The sequence below is a fragment of the Acanthopagrus latus genome, chromosome 7, assembly GCF_904848185.1.
Source record: "Acanthopagrus latus isolate v.2019 chromosome 7, fAcaLat1.1, whole genome shotgun sequence".
NCBI lineage: Eukaryota > Metazoa > Chordata > Actinopteri > Spariformes > Sparidae > Acanthopagrus > Acanthopagrus latus.
Window position 1 is genome coordinate 29,206,330 of NC_051045.1, and position 18,304 is coordinate 29,224,633.

The window sequence follows — 18,304 nt, forward strand, 5'->3', positions numbered from 1 at the left end:
TCACCATGTTAGCTTATGGGAAAAACATTTTTTTTGGTGCCAAGTGCATCATGTGACCATGTAATCACGGGATTTGGCCACTACGAAAACTGTCCTCAGAGCCTGGCGCTCCTCCTGGCGGGCCTCCAAAAGGACCGGACAAACATTTCACAGAGCGGAACCGGAACCTGTTAGAGCGGATGTTAGTGGAGAAATGTTCAAAAGCTACCGTTATTTGGTAACACAACTCTAGGTGTTAATTATTGCGTTAAGTGGAAAAGACATCCGCCAAAACACAGGGTAATTATGCTAAATCCAAACAAGAGCCTGCTTTAAAAAACTCGGCTTGGTAGCGAAAAGCAACATGAAAAACACAACTAAAATGATTTGCTGCATGGAATACAACCCATGTAACAAACCGGAAGTTTGATGTAACAGATGCGACGCATGAACGGAAGCCGAGAGGTGACGCTCAGAAGAAACAGTGTAGAGTGAAGATTTTATTTAGAATAACGCTCGTGAAAACGGTGGTTTGCTCAGTCGATGGTTGAACATAGCAAGGCAGCGTCCTCTTAAGGGCGAAAACAACGACAAAATAACTAGCGTTAAGTTTACATTCACATACCAGTAACTTAATGGCCATTGCTTGAATGTCAACATAGTGAACGTTAGCATGCTCCACGAATTATTCTGTACCGCGTTTCGTCAAAGTTGACGTTTTCGTTAATGTTAATGACCGGCTGTTTACATTTACAAGTGAAGTTTCACGTATTTTCATGAGCGAAGTGATCAGCAATTAAAGACATGGATGCAGTTCAGAGGTACGTTACAGTTACTCCGAAGGGAAATATAACTAACAAATGTCATAATGTTACTCGAAAACTGAATTAATGCTAAGCAATTGTGAAACATGTAGAGCGATGGTACTGTGTTGTTCCTGGTCCAATTCAGTTATTTTATGTTCTGTGATTTAGAAACTGACGTGGGTCAGGTCAGCTTCACCAATACAGGTGTAAAATAATTCTCATGTTTGAAACTAAATTTGCGGCATAATCACGGACCAGAATTGACAAAAAAAGGTCCCATTATTGTGGCAACTTGTGTAATACCAATAGTTACACTTGGATAGAAATACATACAGTACTTCTGACATATATGTCTGATCACATTTGATATGCTCAGCTACGTTTTTGAATATGGGATTATTTGATTTGGGAGTCAGGACAGCCTAGTTTAGAAGACTAGCTGTGTCCCTCTGCTGCTAGTCTTACACTAGCGTTATCATCTCTGCTTTAGCTGATGTAATAAGTAAAGCAGTTCAGAGTATGTGACGAGGTTGATGTGCTTGCATAATTCTGTTTATTTTGGGGTTCCTATCCACAGCACAGAGTGCACTTTTAAATTGCCTTGGGATAATGTTAACTAAAAAATTGTAATGTAATGTTTAGGCGATATTGATATTATTTTGTTATAGTGATATGAGATTACATCACTATAAAGTGTTGTCTCCCTCTGGATTTAAAGGCTACACTGCAATTACTTGATGTTATTTTCTGAAGGATTTTATCAGTTGAAAAGTTTTAGTTTAGTGCCAAACAGAACTTCACTAGCCTACACTATTGGTTGATATTTAACCTGCAGCTTCCGACTCGCCTTTAACGCCTGTCTTTGTTATCTGTGATTTGAAAAAATCTGAATTCAGCACAGAGAATGTGAAAGTGTGCGTCCTGCTTATAACTAGGTGTAAAACCCCAGCGCCACATGAGTGTTGCTCTAGTCAGCTGCAGACAGCCCACTCAGAGCAGGGCCTGCACTACACATTTTGGTCCCTGGGTAAGATGAGGATTTGTTGCCCCCCCCCCCCCCCCCGGGATGCAGCTGTATTATCCAGGAAAGTATTAGTTAAGGCTGAGTATCGGATCGGGACTCAGCATTTACTAAATATTAAAGGACTCGGATTGGGATCGGGGTAAAAAGAAAAAGAGAACCCCTCTTTATACAACTATTGCAGCTGCTACTACTATTACTACTACAGTCTTTATACTACTACTGTTGCTGCTACTACTATTACTACTACAGTCTTTATACTACTACTGTTGCTGCTACTACTATTACTACTACAGTCTTTATACTACTACTGTTGCTGCTACTACTATTACTACTACAGTCTTTATACTACTACTGTTGCTGCTACTACTATTACTACTACAGTCTTTATACTACTACTGCTGCTGCTACTACTATTACTGCTAGTCTTTATACTACTACCATGACTGCTGTTACTACAGCCTCCAGAACAACCTATCCTACAAACTGTCTTTGGTGGAGATGTGCAGTACTACTATTAGGAGTAGTCCAGCCCTATTTTAGATGCTCTGCTATCTTTGATTTACACCTACTGCTATGTGGCAGAGTGAATAAAGCACATGTTTTGTGAAGCTGTGGTCATGGATTCAATTCACTTTAAGAAAATGTTTCCATGTATTTACAGACTTCACACATGTGTTAGCCTGTTTGACTGTATGATTTATTAACTGTAGTTTCTTCCGCTGCATGGTGGCAGAATGCATAAAACGCTTGGCTTGTGATCAAGGTCAGGGTTCTGAATCTTTCATCTTTGAATCTCATTTAGAAATAATTCCAATGTAGTTAAAACCTTCACACAGGCATATACACTGTTGATTATGCTGGGAAGGTTTTCCTTAAGGAAACTGTGTAATGGGATTCTTCCATGTACAACTGCCAGCCTGGCTCTTCACGGTCTGACTCGGCATAGCACGGATTTGCATTTCCACCACAACTGGGCAACCTGCTTGAAGATGTGTCTTTAACTAATGATGCGCTTGTTGTGTTAACCAAGTGACTGATCGATTTGGAATTGTGAAGCATTTTGGGTCAAAAATCGATTCTCATCAGAATCGGACATTTACGAATTAGAATTGACTCAAAGTAATAAATTTTATTGTCTAAAGTGACAGCAGTCCACTAAAACAGTAAACTTCAATGGGAAATCAAGGATTATACATTACACTTGCTTTATTACTGTATATTAGACAAAGAAATGTATGTAAAAGTAAAACTGCAACATATCTTACATTTCCTGTGTAACATGTCTGTGCTCTGTCATTTTTCACTCTCAGTGGAACTGGCGTCTTCTACCAGGCAATACCTGCTATTGGAGCTGATGGAAAGAAAATCATGAAGCTGATTCCTGTACAGATGGTCAATGGGCAATTTTTCCGATCCCCAATAAGCAAACCCAAAACCAACACCACACCACAGAAGGCTGTAACCATAAGTATTCCCTCATCTCCTGTTCAGGTGGTAAAAAAGGCAGCAATGAATCCTTCTGCCAGTCAGCAAGTTGTCAGAAAGCAGTTTTCCCTCGTGAATGCTTTGCCTAATCAAGTAGGTTTGGATCCTAGTAATTCAATTAACAAGCATTCACCGCAGCAACAGAAATTAATGGCCAAAGTAGTTCAAATGGCATCACCTGCAGCTGCAAACTGTGAGACGTCAGGAAGACTTCCAGGTCAGCTCTCGGAGATGATGCAATCTCCAGCACTCCCCAGAGGCCAGTGCCTTCAGATTCCCCCTCATGCACAAATGAGAAAAACCCCAACATCTGAACTCCCTCCAGGCATCAAGAAACAGATTTTTATTTGTCCAGGTTCAGGCGTTCCCAGCGTGAATCAAGGCAATAGTGCACGTCACTCGCTCGATCTGCTTTCCAAGACATCAAATAGAACCTCATGCAGACCCCCCTCGAAAGGATCAAAAAAACATTTAAAATTGATTCCAGCGGTTCCACAAAGGCCCAACAGCCCCATAAAGTGGATGGTTGAGGAAGAGGAAAGCTCAACGGCTCCAACTCTTAATCCTCTTCATTCTCCCTCTGTTACTTCAGAGATTCTTTCAGCTGTGGCAGAGAGAGAAAAAGCTAGTAAGCAGTGCCGTGATGTCAGCACGAAACCAGTTCCTCAGTTGAATCCAGGAAGATGCGCAGTACAGGAAAAGGTTACATTCACGTGCAACGGGAAGGTGTTTTTTGTAGTCAGAAGGGACAGCCAGCCGCCTCGAGTGGGAAAAAGTGACTTAAAAACTGCAGGAACAAAAAGTTATGAATTAAACAAAACGGAGGTACCATTATCCCGACCATCACTAGAGTCAGCTGCAACTGAAACAAGACAGCGCCTCAGAATTATCATCCCAGATCAGTCAGATGAGGTGATTGACCTTTGTGATGAAGATGAAAAGGATGACTCCTCCCAGCAAGCAGAAGTCACTCATTGGGATGAAGACAATGTAATATTTGTGTCATATATTCCACCCAAATCTGAGTCCGGGTCAGCACAGGATCTGATACTAAAGGAAACAGACCAGATGGGCACACACAGACCAAGCAGTGTGACACAGCAAAAACGGCTGGATGGTCCGACGGGCACTGATGGCAGAGATGAAATCTGTGCTCTTGGAGGAAGGACACCTGAAAACGTCAGAAATGTCAATAATTGTACACATGTTTGTGGTTCAGCAGTGGTCAGCATGCACGCTGATGAAGGCTCAAACATCAACCGTCAGCAGAGTGTCGCCACCCACCAGTTGGAGAGCATGGATGTAGAAACAGAGAGTCCAGCAGACCCCAGCCCCTCTGATGGCAGCAGCAGAGTATTCTCTCTAACAGGGAAGGATACTCACAAAATGGAGGTACTTTGGACTACTCTGTGGTGTTTTCAAGCAGGGAAGTGTGTAACAATAGGACAATAAGATATTCAGACATTTAACTGCACAGTTACTGTGGAGCAGTGTCCAGCACATCATCAAACAAGACTGTTAGACTGCTGCACGTTAACGTTTATCATTTCAACAGGTAAAAATCTGGTATCACAAAATTAAACTTCCATTAGGGCTGCATCATTATTTCCATTTCAAGAAGCTGCCATTTGTTGATACAGGTCAAATGTGTGACAGTGTTGCAGAGTGTTGCCCTGGGTACAGATCTTGTTCTCCAGATCAGGGTTCATGTTGGCACACAGTATCACAGTTCAAGCTTAGAACACAATACAGACAACCACACAAATGCTGACATTTAGCTCAGTGGGCCAAGCTTAAAAAATGTGTAAAATAACATAACATGTATTTGGAGCACGGTTATAGGATATAAGGTACCATGAATTAATTGTTTCAACATGAATTTTTCCAAGAAAATCCATGACATGAACTGGGAGGCCCTGCTAGTCTGGTGGTTTTTGTGTTCATTTCAATTAAAGCAGTCAATTCTGAGAAATGTGAGAGCAAAGCAGTTGTTTCCAGAAGGATAGTTCACAATGAATTGGTCTTAAACGCAGCTACTTACATTCTTGAAACTCCTTGTTACACTGACTTCACCAGTTAAGCATTTTATTCCACTGTGAGGCCTTTAAAGCTTACTGGTTATTTGCCAATGGGGTCAGTAGGTGATTTTTAGCAGGTACCTGTTTAAAAAAAGTGTGTAGACCAGCTAACTTTGGTGGAAAAGTGTTACTAGAAAGTGTATTCCTCTCACAGGTAATGTGTGTGTTAGCAGGCTGTGGATTGGTGGTCTTGTTTATCTATTGTTTGAATTTTAAATAGTGTTATTTCTTCTACTTGCAGAGCTCAACAAGTCTGACATCTTCACTGGCACCAAAATCCAGTCAGTTGGCCGACCATGCCTTGAGACAGATGTTTAGGATAACAGCTGATGTAAAAATCTGCCTGCAGAGGATTGATGAGGCCTCAGATGGATTCATCTGGGCAGCGGAGGATCATCATGACCCGATGGGAGCGTTGAAAGAGAAAGAACTTTCTTTCCAGAACCTTAACAGTCCTCAAAACACTGACAGTCTCATCAGTGTCAAACGAGTAAAACTCTTCAACACAAAACCTCTCTCTGCTTTCAAGTACCATTCAGGTCAAAGTTCACTCAGGGGAACATCATGTGATGTTGAAGCTGAGCCAGTGACTGATTATGTGGAACCCATAGATGATGACATCCTCAGCACAGAGGAACAAAACATTCCAAATTCACAGGACTGTGTGGATCTGAATACAAACACGAGGAGGGTGGGAAGAACAAGAAAGCGCACATTTTGTCCATGTTGCATCCCTGGTACTCAAGTTCCTGCAGTGAGGTCCAGTCCAAAGTCAGTAGAGACGGAGCACTGGTCATGTCAGACAGAGCAGATGAGTAAAAAAGGTGTAAGAACAAAGGCTGTGAGAAAAGCTTTTAAAACATCTGGAGGAATCAGCTTTTTAACAGCCAAGAACAGAAAGAACAGTAAGACGTACGAGGATCCAGCCAGTGACAGTTTATCCACAATGTCCTTGGACTGTGATGAACTAAACCAAGAGGAACAGATCAGAAAACTCAAAGAGCTCCTGAGAGAAAAAGAAGCAGCATTAGAACTGATGAGAAACAGCATGAGTTGAGATTACAAATATTTAAAACTTAAAGATTCTGACAAATTTAGAGAGAAAGTAGCTTTAGTTTATAAACTGTTGTGCTATTTATTTTCATTGGAATTAACAAGGACAAGTGTGATTGCTTCAGTATGGTGTTGCTGAAAAGTTGGCATGAAGTAACATTGATATTAATAACAGTGAATTTATTGTATTCTCTTACATCAGGTTTTGTTTATCAGCACAGTTTAGACTGCCAGCCTGTGAGGCTCTCCAAATAAGAGGGAGGCATATTTTTCAGTTTACACTAGAGGTGCTACATATCACACAAACCACATGAATCTACAGGGCCAACATCTTGTATTTTAAAGGTCTCACTGATTGACAATATGTTACAAGTAGTATGTTGAACCTGCCAGGAGCTCCAGAATCTCAAGAGATTAGCAGCTAACGCAGCACTGAAAGCTTTTCTCGTTTGACTTCATACACTGAGAATGACCTTATAGTGAAGTGTATCCAAGATTTGAAATACTTAATTTTCATTGTACTACTGAATTCAATTTATATTTTGAATTCCATTCAGTTGAGAAGGAGCAGATGCAATTAAAAAGATTTTAACAAGAAACAGAACTTCAGTGACAGGACAGGTCAGGTACAGATGATTAGGTACAGCTATCTGTATACATGTCGGGCAGGTCTGGAGAGGGATGTTTAATGTTCACTTCCTGACTTTTTTAAAGATCATGTCATGCACTTTTAAGTTCTGAATAAATTTAAGTGGATGTTGAGTTGAGATTGATGTGTCACACATATTGATCCCGAATTCAAGAATGAACTTTCCTTCCCTTCATTAACTGTCGGTCTTGTTCAGTGGTCCTCCTGCTGGGGTTTTAAAGAGAAGACAGGAGATAATGACTGATCAGATTGTCTGAAAATGGGGTTAGCAAGAGAAAAAAACAGTTCTTTATTATGATGTGACACGTTGAGTGGAGATTAATATTGTGGAAATATTGTAAAGATATTTAATCTGAGGACTCACTCTGGACTTATTATAATTATTCACTCAGAGGCATTTCTATTTTATCTGTGTGAAAATGTTATTCCTAAGGAGTTAATGAATGTCGTTTGTTAAAACTAATTCAGTAGGTATATTTTATTTGAGCGCTTGCAGTGCAAATAAATTCCCTGGTTGAAATGAATAATGTGAACACGTCTCTTGTTATCTTTAGACAGCAAAACTGACAGTAGAGTGTTCGGATGGAGTTCTATTGTTTCTTGCTGTTTTTAGTAACGTGGCATTGATGTTGTCGCGTCGATCACTCAATTTAGAAAATGTTCCTAAAAACAAGATATCTCAAGAACGACCGGCTAGATTTTCCGACTGTGGGTGTTCAACATCTGTGGACAGATACTAATGCTTTCACAGTGACCATTCATATAAAAGCAACATGTCCACATTAAATAAGTTAGTCACTGTGATGTTCTTGCTTTGGTTTAACAAACAAATTCATATCAAAGCTTCTAATAAATTAATGGGACCATGCAAAATCCTAAACTGTAATCCTTTAAGTTATGAGTTGTTTAAGTTTGGCCCTTAGAGTTCCATTTTCTCATTTTTGTCATTCTTCATATTTGTATTCTAAACCTCACCTAAGAAGTAAGTATGACCTACAGTATGTATAAATTTAAATAACTGTTGCAGAACAGTTATAGTAATAAATTATTTTCTTTCACAAATAAAGAATATCCATTTTTTTATTCATATCTCCACTCGTCACTCTTTTACAACCAACCAATCATCCCCCAACTGGACATTGTGCCCAGCGCACATGTACTGTGGATGCAAGGATGTCAAACTTTGAGACAAAGATTGTGCTGGTCTGTCTGATGCACTGGATAGAACTGTGCTATGTTCTGCCAACATGCCACTTACATGCATCATACCTTAAAGCTCAGAGCTCAACATAAAGTCACTCATTGGATTATTACATATGTTGACAACACTGAGCCATCAGTAGCGAAAGAACATGATATATGGTTACAGTTGGCATGTTTTGTTGCCTTTCATATCGTTATTGTCTCAGTTTCACACCTGTGCAAATTAAGCATGCAAAACAATGTCTTGCCTGTCTTGTTAGGATTTTCAACTGGAATAGTTTGTTCAAGATCTGGTGTGTGATCAAAGTGTTCCCTTAATTTTTTTGAGTAACATATACAAGATAAATGCCAAGAAAAGTTTGAACTAAACATTCAGAAAGCAGGAAATACTGCCCCTTAATCAATTGATGCAGATGGCTGGAAATTTCAAATAGCTCCTTAAAACAAAGTTTAAGGAAAAGGCTAAATCTGACTGTAGAGCAATTTGCAGTAGTTTCTCAGTTTGACTCTGCACTAAAGCCTGGCAGGGATTAGCTGATTGGCTCACACTGAATAGTCGACAAAGAAATGGCTGTAAAAACTCTTCCTCTGCAGTATTGTGGAGTGAGTGAAGGTTTCTATTTTCCCATCTGTTCTGATGGTTATGACATCTTGTCCATCAGATTTTATATCTTTGTGCAAGAGTTTAAGATGAAATCAGTGTACACTATGGCCAGAATGATCAGCTCATAAAACTTTCTGAAGACAACTTGGTGACATTTCAATTCAAATATGTCATTAAATAATGTCCTTATTGGAATATAAAAGCTGCTGGTATTTGTATACATTATCTGTACCAAAGACCAAGTTTAAATACAGTTGCTTAATGTAGAACGCCTATGAAATAAATCATCCAACACAACATTCAGTTTTGTAATCAAACCCACTTTTATTGGTAGCCTGTGGTCACAGGAATGCTGTAGCCGCTCTACACGGCGTGCAGGGCCTTCCAGCGGGACAGAGGGCCTCTGCTGGGGATGTACTTCACCCCACAGCCATCTGAAATCAGACGCTTCTCAGCCATCATGTCATCAAAGTCGCAGGCATTGAACTTGGTGAAGCCGTACTTCTTGGAAATGTGGATCTGAATGTGAGAACAAAGACACAAGTTCAACACAAGCTTATGAGTAACAGTAACATTAAAGACCTGCAAGCAACTGAATTCACTTCGTGTAAGCCTGATAAGGCCCTTGACAAGATCTGTCTCAGTGGTCCCTTAAAGCACTCAGCACCTCCCAGCTGAGGACATACACAACCAAAGAGTCACTGTCTGCAGCCTTTGCACACCAGAACCACACTGCAGTGAGACTAGTCGGCTTAATAAGCTGCAGGTCTGTACCAGGAAGGTAAAGGGATGCTTGTTATGGAACAGGTCAAGCAAAAATCAGAGTTCATTCTATATCTACTCTCACAGCACAACAGCATTCTCTTCCACAACTGAGTGTTTTTCAGATGGAAACAAAACAGCTCTGTACAGCTCATCAGACCCGAGATCCCAAACTGATTTTTAAATAGACATCAAGCAGATCCTTCATATCCCTATCCAACATTGTTGTTTTGTTTTTTTTACATTTCCAACAAGTCCCCAGCCACTGTAGTTGTTTAGCAGAGTGCTAAACTGTCAAGCTCCAGAAATGTTCTGTGGACTACAAAACTTCTGACTTTGCATCAGCATGGAGGGAGGAAGTGACTGACTTTTGCATTTTGGGTAAAAGTTTCAGTGCTTCAAGTTCCCACTGCAACATTTAATCTACTGTGTATATTTATATCATTATTATATTGATAGTCAAATACTTTAGCTCTTTTTAAGTGCAAGTATGAAGTCAGAATTGTCATCTTCTTAAATGTGAATATTTCCTGGATTCTTTCCTGCTGCAAGATGACAAACTGATTATCTGGGTTGTGGACAAAATTTGAGGACATTGTCTTGGACTTAGGGAAACACTTTTTTTTTAAATTTATGACATTTTCTAGATTCAACAACAAGCTGAATAATTGAGAAAATTGATACATAAATAATTGCAGCCCTAATTAAGTTTTCTCTAGCCTGTGATATTCCAACTGTTCCATAAAATTGATTTATGAATATAAAACCATGGTTTTGAGTGTTGAGACAGGCGACATGCTTGTTTACCTTCTGGCGTCCAGGGAACTTGAACTTGGCTCTGCGCAGAGCCTCGACCACGTGCTCCTTGTTCTGGGCCTTGGTGCGGACAGACATGATCACCTGACCGATGTGCACACGGGCCACAGTGCCCTGGGGTTTACCAAAAGCACCACGCATTCCAGTCTGGAGCCTGACAATCACAAGATTAAGACCAGAGATTAATGCATATGGTGGAATTATCATCATCTGAATTTGGCTCTTCATCCATTCTTAAAAATCCCTCACAGCAAAGTGATTATCAGTTCACACTGTGACAAAGATTTTGAGATTCTTACCTATCAGCTCCAGCACAGGATAACATTTTGTTGATGCGGATGACGTGGAAAGGATGCAGACGCATGCGGATGTGGAAACCATCCTTACCGCAGGTCTTCACCATGTACTTGTTAGCACAGATACGGGCAGCTTCCAGAGCTACACAGGCAAAGGAAAAAAAAATAAAAATGACATTAGTACCTGAAGGGTCAGTTAATAGCTGATCCTAGTTTTTTTTGTTGTTCAACTCCTTAGAGCTCAGTCTTGTGCTTCTTTTTGGGGAAATTTTTTTTATTGAGTTTTCATACGCTCAAAGATGGACACAATATAATATCACTGTAGCATATTATTGCTGTAACCCATCTATAAAGTTCTCAGAAATATCCCTACTAATTCACATACCTGCTTCCCCCAGTTTCAACACATGTAATCAGACAGACTTGTGTGCACCAAGCACCCAAAGTATTCTACACTTTTCCAAAGTGTCTGCAGACAACACTCATAGTGTACCAAGTAAGCCTTTTCATAGGCATTTGTGTGCACATGGACAGCTCCAAACAAGTCTAAATTTACAAAATATGCATATTCTAAACATCTGTTTCAAGTGTGGGCGTGCATGCATGTTCCACTGAAGGCCTAGAAAGTAAGATTTCTATGCTTTCGTCACTCATTTGTCATCTTGCATCCTAAATCATTTAAGAACAGTGGCTTGCGAAAGCAAGAGCTTTTATGAATTTCGGAGCACCATAAGTATCAGTTTCTCAGCTCCCCAAAAACCCTCCTGAACAGGTTCCAGAGGGCACATCTGTGTCTGGTCATGGCTCCAGCACTACTCACCCTCTGAAGAAAGCTGCTCGTACTCATCAGAAACCATGTGGCCGCACAGAGGGAACTCATCGACCTTGGCCTTCTTCCTGCCCAAATCAAAGATCCTGATCTTGGGATCTACATACAATTGTAAAGAAAAAGAAATTAACAGATCATTTATCATTTAGGCATTTTCTTCCAGACAGCAGCAAACACTGATTACAAAACGGGGACTCTTTAAAGCTCTGAATTCATGTAGTCAGACACAGATAAGAGCACAATGTGGGTTAACTCTTAAATACTGACAACAATATAATCACTGTTGAACCACAGACATTTGTATCAGTGTGTATAACACCACAAAAGGGTGAAAAGGCTCCTTCCACAATACTGTTTTGTCTCAGTGGTCCCTTAAAGCACTCAGCACCTCCCAGCTGAGGACATACACAACCACAGAGTCACTGTCTGCAGCCTTTGCACACCAGAAACGCACTGTAGCACAACTGGTCGGCTTAATAGACTGCAGGATCATCAACGGCAGACAAACAATTACTTTAAAAGAAAAGGCCTGTGCACTACAGGTGCTGTATGTCCAATTCACGCTACTAGAGACCTTTAATGATAGAATTAATATATGAAAGAATCATCTTTATCATGTCCTCCAAGGAGGTTATACTTTTAAGTCTAATTCTTAATGCTTCTCGGCATTATGATCAAAGCACACTTCTAGTTGCAGGTTCATTCCACACGGCTGAACAGATTAGTTCAGTTAACATGTGTCATGTTTACATTCTGAGCCAGGCTACATCCTGAGGGCGGCTTTGTAAGCAACGATAATGTATTATTCGAATCGTGGTTTACTGCAATACACAGTGTCACACAGTGAGAAATCTGATATTTTGAAGCATCATTAATGGTTTTATAAACCTGTGTCTGAAACGTGTTCCCATTCTCACACTTACTAAATCTACAGTCCATAACAGCAACTGTCATTTCAAATAGGCAGGAAACCTTGCTGCAACACTGCCTGTTGCACCGACTATTCGATCAAACTTCCTACAATTTTAGGACATCACATATAGAACCTGGTATGGAAGTTGCTTACCAGGCACACCCCTGCAGAAGCGGGACTTGGGGTAGGGCTTGTTCTTGCAGTAACGGTAGCTGTGAGAAAAAGAGTTCAATGGAACCATTTAGTTACAAGTCATTTATGAGATTACATCAGCAAGACCCAAAGACAGTGTTAATTACAAAAACCTTAATCACTTCCTAAAAACAGCCAATACTAGTTTTACAGCCTGTTACTAAAAACAGGAGGAATGGCTCTTTCACAAAATACATGGTGTTTTCACCTTCATATGGATTTAACATGACACCAGGCTGATAGGAGATATTCGACACTGAAGTTAACCCGTGAGAAAAAGTAAATACTAGAAGCCTTATGCCCAGTTAATAGTTGTGGTGAATCGCTTTCAGATGTTGCTGGTTAATGTCATCAGTCGTGAAGGCTCAGACCATTTTAAGATCGGCCATCACAAATGCACGTCGATGATAACGTTACGGACTTTTAGTGACCCGCCACTTCCGATTGCCAAAAATAGTAAATAGCTTACACTGACCCAAACCAGAGAGCTTGATAAATGGGAATATCATGAGCAATGTGTAGTAATTTTGACACTATCAAAGTCGCTAGCTTCTGGTTTATATGCTAATGCTAGCTGTGCGCTAGCTGCCGTTAGCTGGAGAAGCGTTCAACAAACTAGCGTCAGTGAAACATCATGGCAATCTTGATAAATGTAAGATTTATATCTAGAAACACATCATCTAATAGACACAGACAACAAAACTACTGTAGTAACAGCTACACAGTGTGACAGAAGGCCTGCCGGCATGCCAGCACAGTGCACATGGTGCGGAGCGGAGCAGCTGCCATTTTCTTCTGACTGGGACTACTGTTCTGAAACGATTTAACACAGAACTTACCAGCGCGCTGGCCGGCGACCCATGGTTGCAACCTGTAAATTTACAAATACAAATGTGTTATTTGGTTGAATTGGTGCTTTGATATGTGAAAAGATCTTTAAATATCCATATTTTAAGGAGAGCGACAGAAACGCGCCCCACCACGCACTCACCTAATGGAGGAAAGGAAGATGAGGAGACTTCCGCTTCGTCATAAGCACAAGGGTCGTCTGGGAAAAATATTTTAAAATCATTAACGTGTTATTTTTTGTGTCAGCATGATTCCGTTGCTTTAAAAACGGGTTTGTGCAAAACATTTGATCAAAACATATCGTCAAAAAAATAGTTTGATAATAGTTGCCAGGCATTAAGTGCATTCTGGGAAGTGTAGTACTTTTTATCACGACGACATCTGCCGGCTACGTTACATCTGCTATAATCTTAACGCCTTGTTCGACCAGCTGCAAAAAGGTGTCAAATTATAGTTTATCAAGCTAATTCACTTTAGGACCAACTCTTAAATTGATAACATTTGCCAAAATGACTTGTGACGTGAAAACTGCAGAGATAGAATTAGATTGAGATTCATTATTCACGTGACCATTTATTAAAATGTCATCAATAAACAAACAGTATCAAATGGTTAAAACTAGATTTAGCCTGTACTGACCAACTATATAATGGAAATACAGCATTAATATATAATAATTCTGCAATTACTCTTCTTCTACCTTTATTTATACGTTAAGTAGCCTATATCTGTGATGAATACTGATCTAGCCCTAGCTCCTTTTGTGAGTAAAATAAGACTTCATTCCATTGGCAAATCCCTGTTACAAGTAGGTATGTAATAGTAAAATAAGTATAGTCTGTAAAGGTAGTAATAGTAACACTAAGAATATACATATTGATACAACAAAGTATAACAGAGTAGGAAGTTGTAGTAGCAAAAAATCAGGAATTTCAGAATATGGTAGTATTTGGTATGTACCCATTTTGCGCTCATGCACTCAACCTACATGGAGGAAAGTCTATGACAGTCTTGAAGGAGTTCTTCAAGACCTTTGATGTGTTGATATTCTGAGGGTGTGCTCACTTTGGCTCTGCCGGATCGTGCTTTGGATACATCTGATCCAGTATCTGTAAAGTGTGTCAAAGTTTTATTCAATGCCCTCTTACAAACCTTTAGTCTAGCCATGATTTGACATCATATTGCAGCAGGATAATGAGCCCAAACACACCTGAGTTCTTTGACAGAACTACTACAAGACCAAAAAAGAGTCCTGACTGCCGTGGACTTTCCTCCATACCAGCCATATATGTACAGCATTCTATTGTAACATGAGCTGTTGAAGGGGGAAGGTTATGATCTGCACTGTTATCACAATATACAGCCCATATCAGACCAGGTCTATACAGCACTATTTATCTTCTGCATCATGCACAGACAAACACAGGTCGAGGATCCTACACCAAACACTGTATGTGTGTAAATGTATATGTAATGGAAATAGAACTGATGCCATTATTATAAGAATATTTTTAAAATCACATCTAGAAACATAGTAATAATATAGATATATTATTATATGATAATAGGACACTATATCAATACCATTTTGTATTGATATAATATTTTATCAGTGTATCGTATTGATGTATATTTCATGATGCAATCTAAAATACAGTAGGATTGGCTAGATTGATAATGTCAATCAAATGTAGTTGGAACAAGTCATTTGAAAATGTTTTCCATGAAAAAGATCTGGTCATCTTTTACTGTAGTGAATGGTCTGATTGTTTTTTTCCACCACTGTGAGTTTCCTAGTTAAGGTCAAGTCATTCCAGTGTGCCAGCATGCACAATACCACCCCCCAGTCCTCATCTGGAGCAATATGAGGCTTGTGACATTCAGTGCATGTGGCATATGATGATCCAGAATTCTGCTGAAAACAAAGCCTACTGTAAGGATTTTCCAGGCCATTAGGGGGCACTATTGCACCATATGTGCACATACATGCACGAACATGTTTTTCCCCTGCCTTTCTGCACCCTACTTCCCTACCTAGCTAATTCTTAAAAAGGAATGGTGAACTCATATAAACTGTTATTAATGCAGAACAAATGTTGCCTTCTGGCTGGGGAATGTGATGAATTCTGACCTCATTCTGACTCTGCTCAGTTGCAAAGACTGAGACATAACATAAAAAAAAGTCTTTCAAAATTTTAGGGGTCCTGGAGGACTTGAGAGAGTTATTTGTTGCTCATCAAACGGATCTTTGAATTTAGTGCAAGTAGCTGATGTTTAGGCTTTGACATATTTAGTTTTTCCACTGTGAATTATACAGTCAAAATTAAGCATAGACTGGTGGAAATGGATAATAGATAAAGAAATACTGTAAAGTGGTGATACACAGCCACTACCTGAGAGTGAATCAAACACAAAGCAAAAATCTCTGAACCTCTGAACTCTGACTGGAATCCACGCACAGCCTGAAGTGAAGGTCTGTTATCAGCTCTGCAATCACTCGTCTGAATCTCCTTCAGACTTTGCTGTGTCTGGGCTCAACCTCACTGAGGGGCAAGGATGACGGTGGAAAAGGAGAAAGGACCAAAAATGGTCCTTCAGTATGTGCCAGTTTCTGGTGACCAATGACACACACACACACACACACACACACACACACACACACACACACTCATGTGCACATGCACTCGCACACAGACATTAACCCCCACACACACACACACTGAGACAGAAGTAGCCTACTAGTTTTCCAGATAAGACAAAGTCTTCCATTTTGATCTGAGCTGCAAAATGAAGCGCTTCTGTGTTCCTGTAAAGACATTTGTTGTTTTCTGAACAAACAGGGGAGGTAGTGATAGAAGATTGATTGATTGATTGATTGATTGATTGATTGATTGATTGATTGATTGATTGATTGATTGATTGATTGATTGATTTTTTTTATTGGTGATAAAGGTTACATAACAAACCAGTGCAGACAGAATAACAAAGGCAAACACACACAAACAAAAAAGCTGAACAACAATGAGGAAGACAAAATGGTTGATGATGGTCATAAAATACAGACAATAACCAACAGTTAAAAATAATGTGCTTGGCCAGTGTCAACAAACATATTTACATATAGACATACACACACACACACACGTGTACATACACATACACATGCACATATGTATGCACATACACACACACACATGCAGACACACATACATGCTTGCACATAAACACAGACAGACAGGTGGATAACACAGGACAAAATGACTGACATCAGGGAACAGATGGACTATGTGAACACAATGCTGATTGACAAAGAAGAGACAGGTGACTACAGAGGAAAGGATGGAAATTCACACAATGGTAGGAAATGAAAAGCAACACACAAAACATGGGGCAAAACTTCAAAGTAAAACAGGAAATCAGCAAAGACAAACTGAGCCATGACACGGGGTCTGCAAGGGGTTTAGCTTCTGTAGCCAAACATGAAGTGATTAGAGAGTCACATTTGTGTTTACCTTATTGTAAAGTGTTACCAACATATCTATACTATTGTTGCGTGGTACAGAAGAACCATAACATCAAAAACAACATATTCTTGAATAACTGTGGCAACAGTACTTTGGCTGACAGACTGCATATCCTGTAGTTACCATGTAACCAATCATAACAAGGGTGGAGAACACATTAACTGTACAGTTCGCTGTCAGTGATTCATATGTAGCATCTGGTCTTGTGCTATATTTGCATTAACTCTACAGATAAACAGAGGCTGTAAGCAGAAATGAAACAAGATAAGCTTGTATTCTGAGGAGCTGTACTGCTGGTGGAAGAAGACTCTCCTGTTTGACTGTGGTTACATTGAAACACAGGTAACATATGTGTGGCAATTAACTAGTGTCCAGTAATGAAGTTTGCTGAGGTGAGCCAGTCTAAAGATGCTGACAGTGTCCATGACAATAAGGTGCCCCCTGGACACTAATTGCAAACTAAATACACAAATATACCACCAAGATTAATTTGCTTGGCTCCTTAGACATAAAATCACACAAGCTGTTGAGTGACGCAGAAGTCGTCACTCCATCTTATCTAAAAGGGTACCCAGCAGGTAAAAAATAACTACACCCTATGCACAAACGATTACACCTCCAGAGTACTGACGGTGTAAATTGCAGATTGAAAGCATTACCAACATTTCTACAATCCAGGTCAATTCGCGTTTACATAACATGCTCTTAGGTGTCACATCAGTTGTAGGAGGGGATGGTGGTTAGCTGGAGTTACAGCCCAGCCAGACGCCTTCCAAGCCAGTCACTGCAGTTTGCAACTGCATTTCATACTGTAATTTGTAAGTGTGAAACCACTAGATAATTTTAAGAAGACCTCAGGACAATTTCCAGCTGTGTAAGTGGCAACAAAAACTGGAAATTTTACATGGGATGTCTGGCCATCTCCAGCTGTATTTGTGGTGACCAAAATAAGTATTTCAATACAAAAATATGATGTTTTCCAAACCATAACCAAGTGTTTTTGGTGCCTGAACCTCACCAGAGCAAAACACAGCATTGTGGCAGCAAAGTGAAAATCTAAACCAAAAAGCATAAAGATTTTAAGTTGCAACATACTGTATCTGAGGTTTGCAGGAACATACATTGCCAACAATTATTCTGCTGTTCAGGTTGCAGCTGACAAAGAATGTGTAAGGTTCAGAAGAACAAACAGACAATGATCACTGACAACAATCCTGATGGTTAAAACAATAACTTGTGTCA

The 18,304-nt window shown here is 39.9% G+C and overlaps 2 protein-coding genes and 2 non-coding genes across 5 annotated transcripts; 1 reads left to right on the top strand and 3 right to left on the bottom strand.

The window, feature by feature from the left end:
* Positions 1 to 298: 298 nt before the first annotated feature.
* Positions 299 to 7,607, top strand: lrif1 (ligand dependent nuclear receptor interacting factor 1). 2 transcript variants are annotated; one of them, XM_037104159.1, is made up of 3 exons: positions 299 to 800; positions 3,120 to 4,686; positions 5,614 to 7,607. In XM_037104159.1, exons 1-3 carry the CDS (start codon positions 784 to 786, stop codon positions 6,427 to 6,429), a joined length of 2,400 nt encoding a protein of 799 aa, XP_036960054.1. In that variant the 5' UTR covers positions 299 to 783; the 3' UTR covers positions 6,430 to 7,607. The 2 variants fall into 2 exon arrangements, with proteins under 2 accessions (XP_036960054.1, XP_036960053.1); XM_037104158.1 differs by lacking the exon at positions 299 to 800 and adding an exon at positions 2,636 to 2,739.
* Positions 7,608 to 9,180: 1,573 nt separating this feature from the next.
* On the bottom strand, positions 9,181 to 13,631 carry rpl10 (ribosomal protein L10). Its single transcript, XM_037104192.1, has 6 exons — positions 13,529 to 13,631; positions 12,651 to 12,709; positions 11,576 to 11,683; positions 10,759 to 10,897; positions 10,451 to 10,613; positions 9,181 to 9,400 (listed from the first exon to the last, which is right to left on the bottom strand). The coding sequence occupies exons 1-6, from the start codon at positions 13,549 to 13,551 to the stop codon at positions 9,245 to 9,247; spliced, it is 648 nt and encodes a 215-aa protein (XP_036960087.1). The 5' UTR covers positions 13,552 to 13,631; the 3' UTR covers positions 9,181 to 9,244.
* On the bottom strand, positions 9,515 to 9,647 carry LOC119023639. The gene has a single exon (XR_005076308.1). It is a non-coding gene; the product is annotated as a small nucleolar RNA SNORA70 (small nucleolar RNA).
* On the bottom strand, positions 11,939 to 12,071 carry LOC119023640. Its single transcript, XR_005076309.1, has one exon. It is a non-coding gene; the product is annotated as a small nucleolar RNA SNORA70 (small nucleolar RNA).
* Positions 13,632 to 18,304: the final 4,673 nt, after the last annotated feature.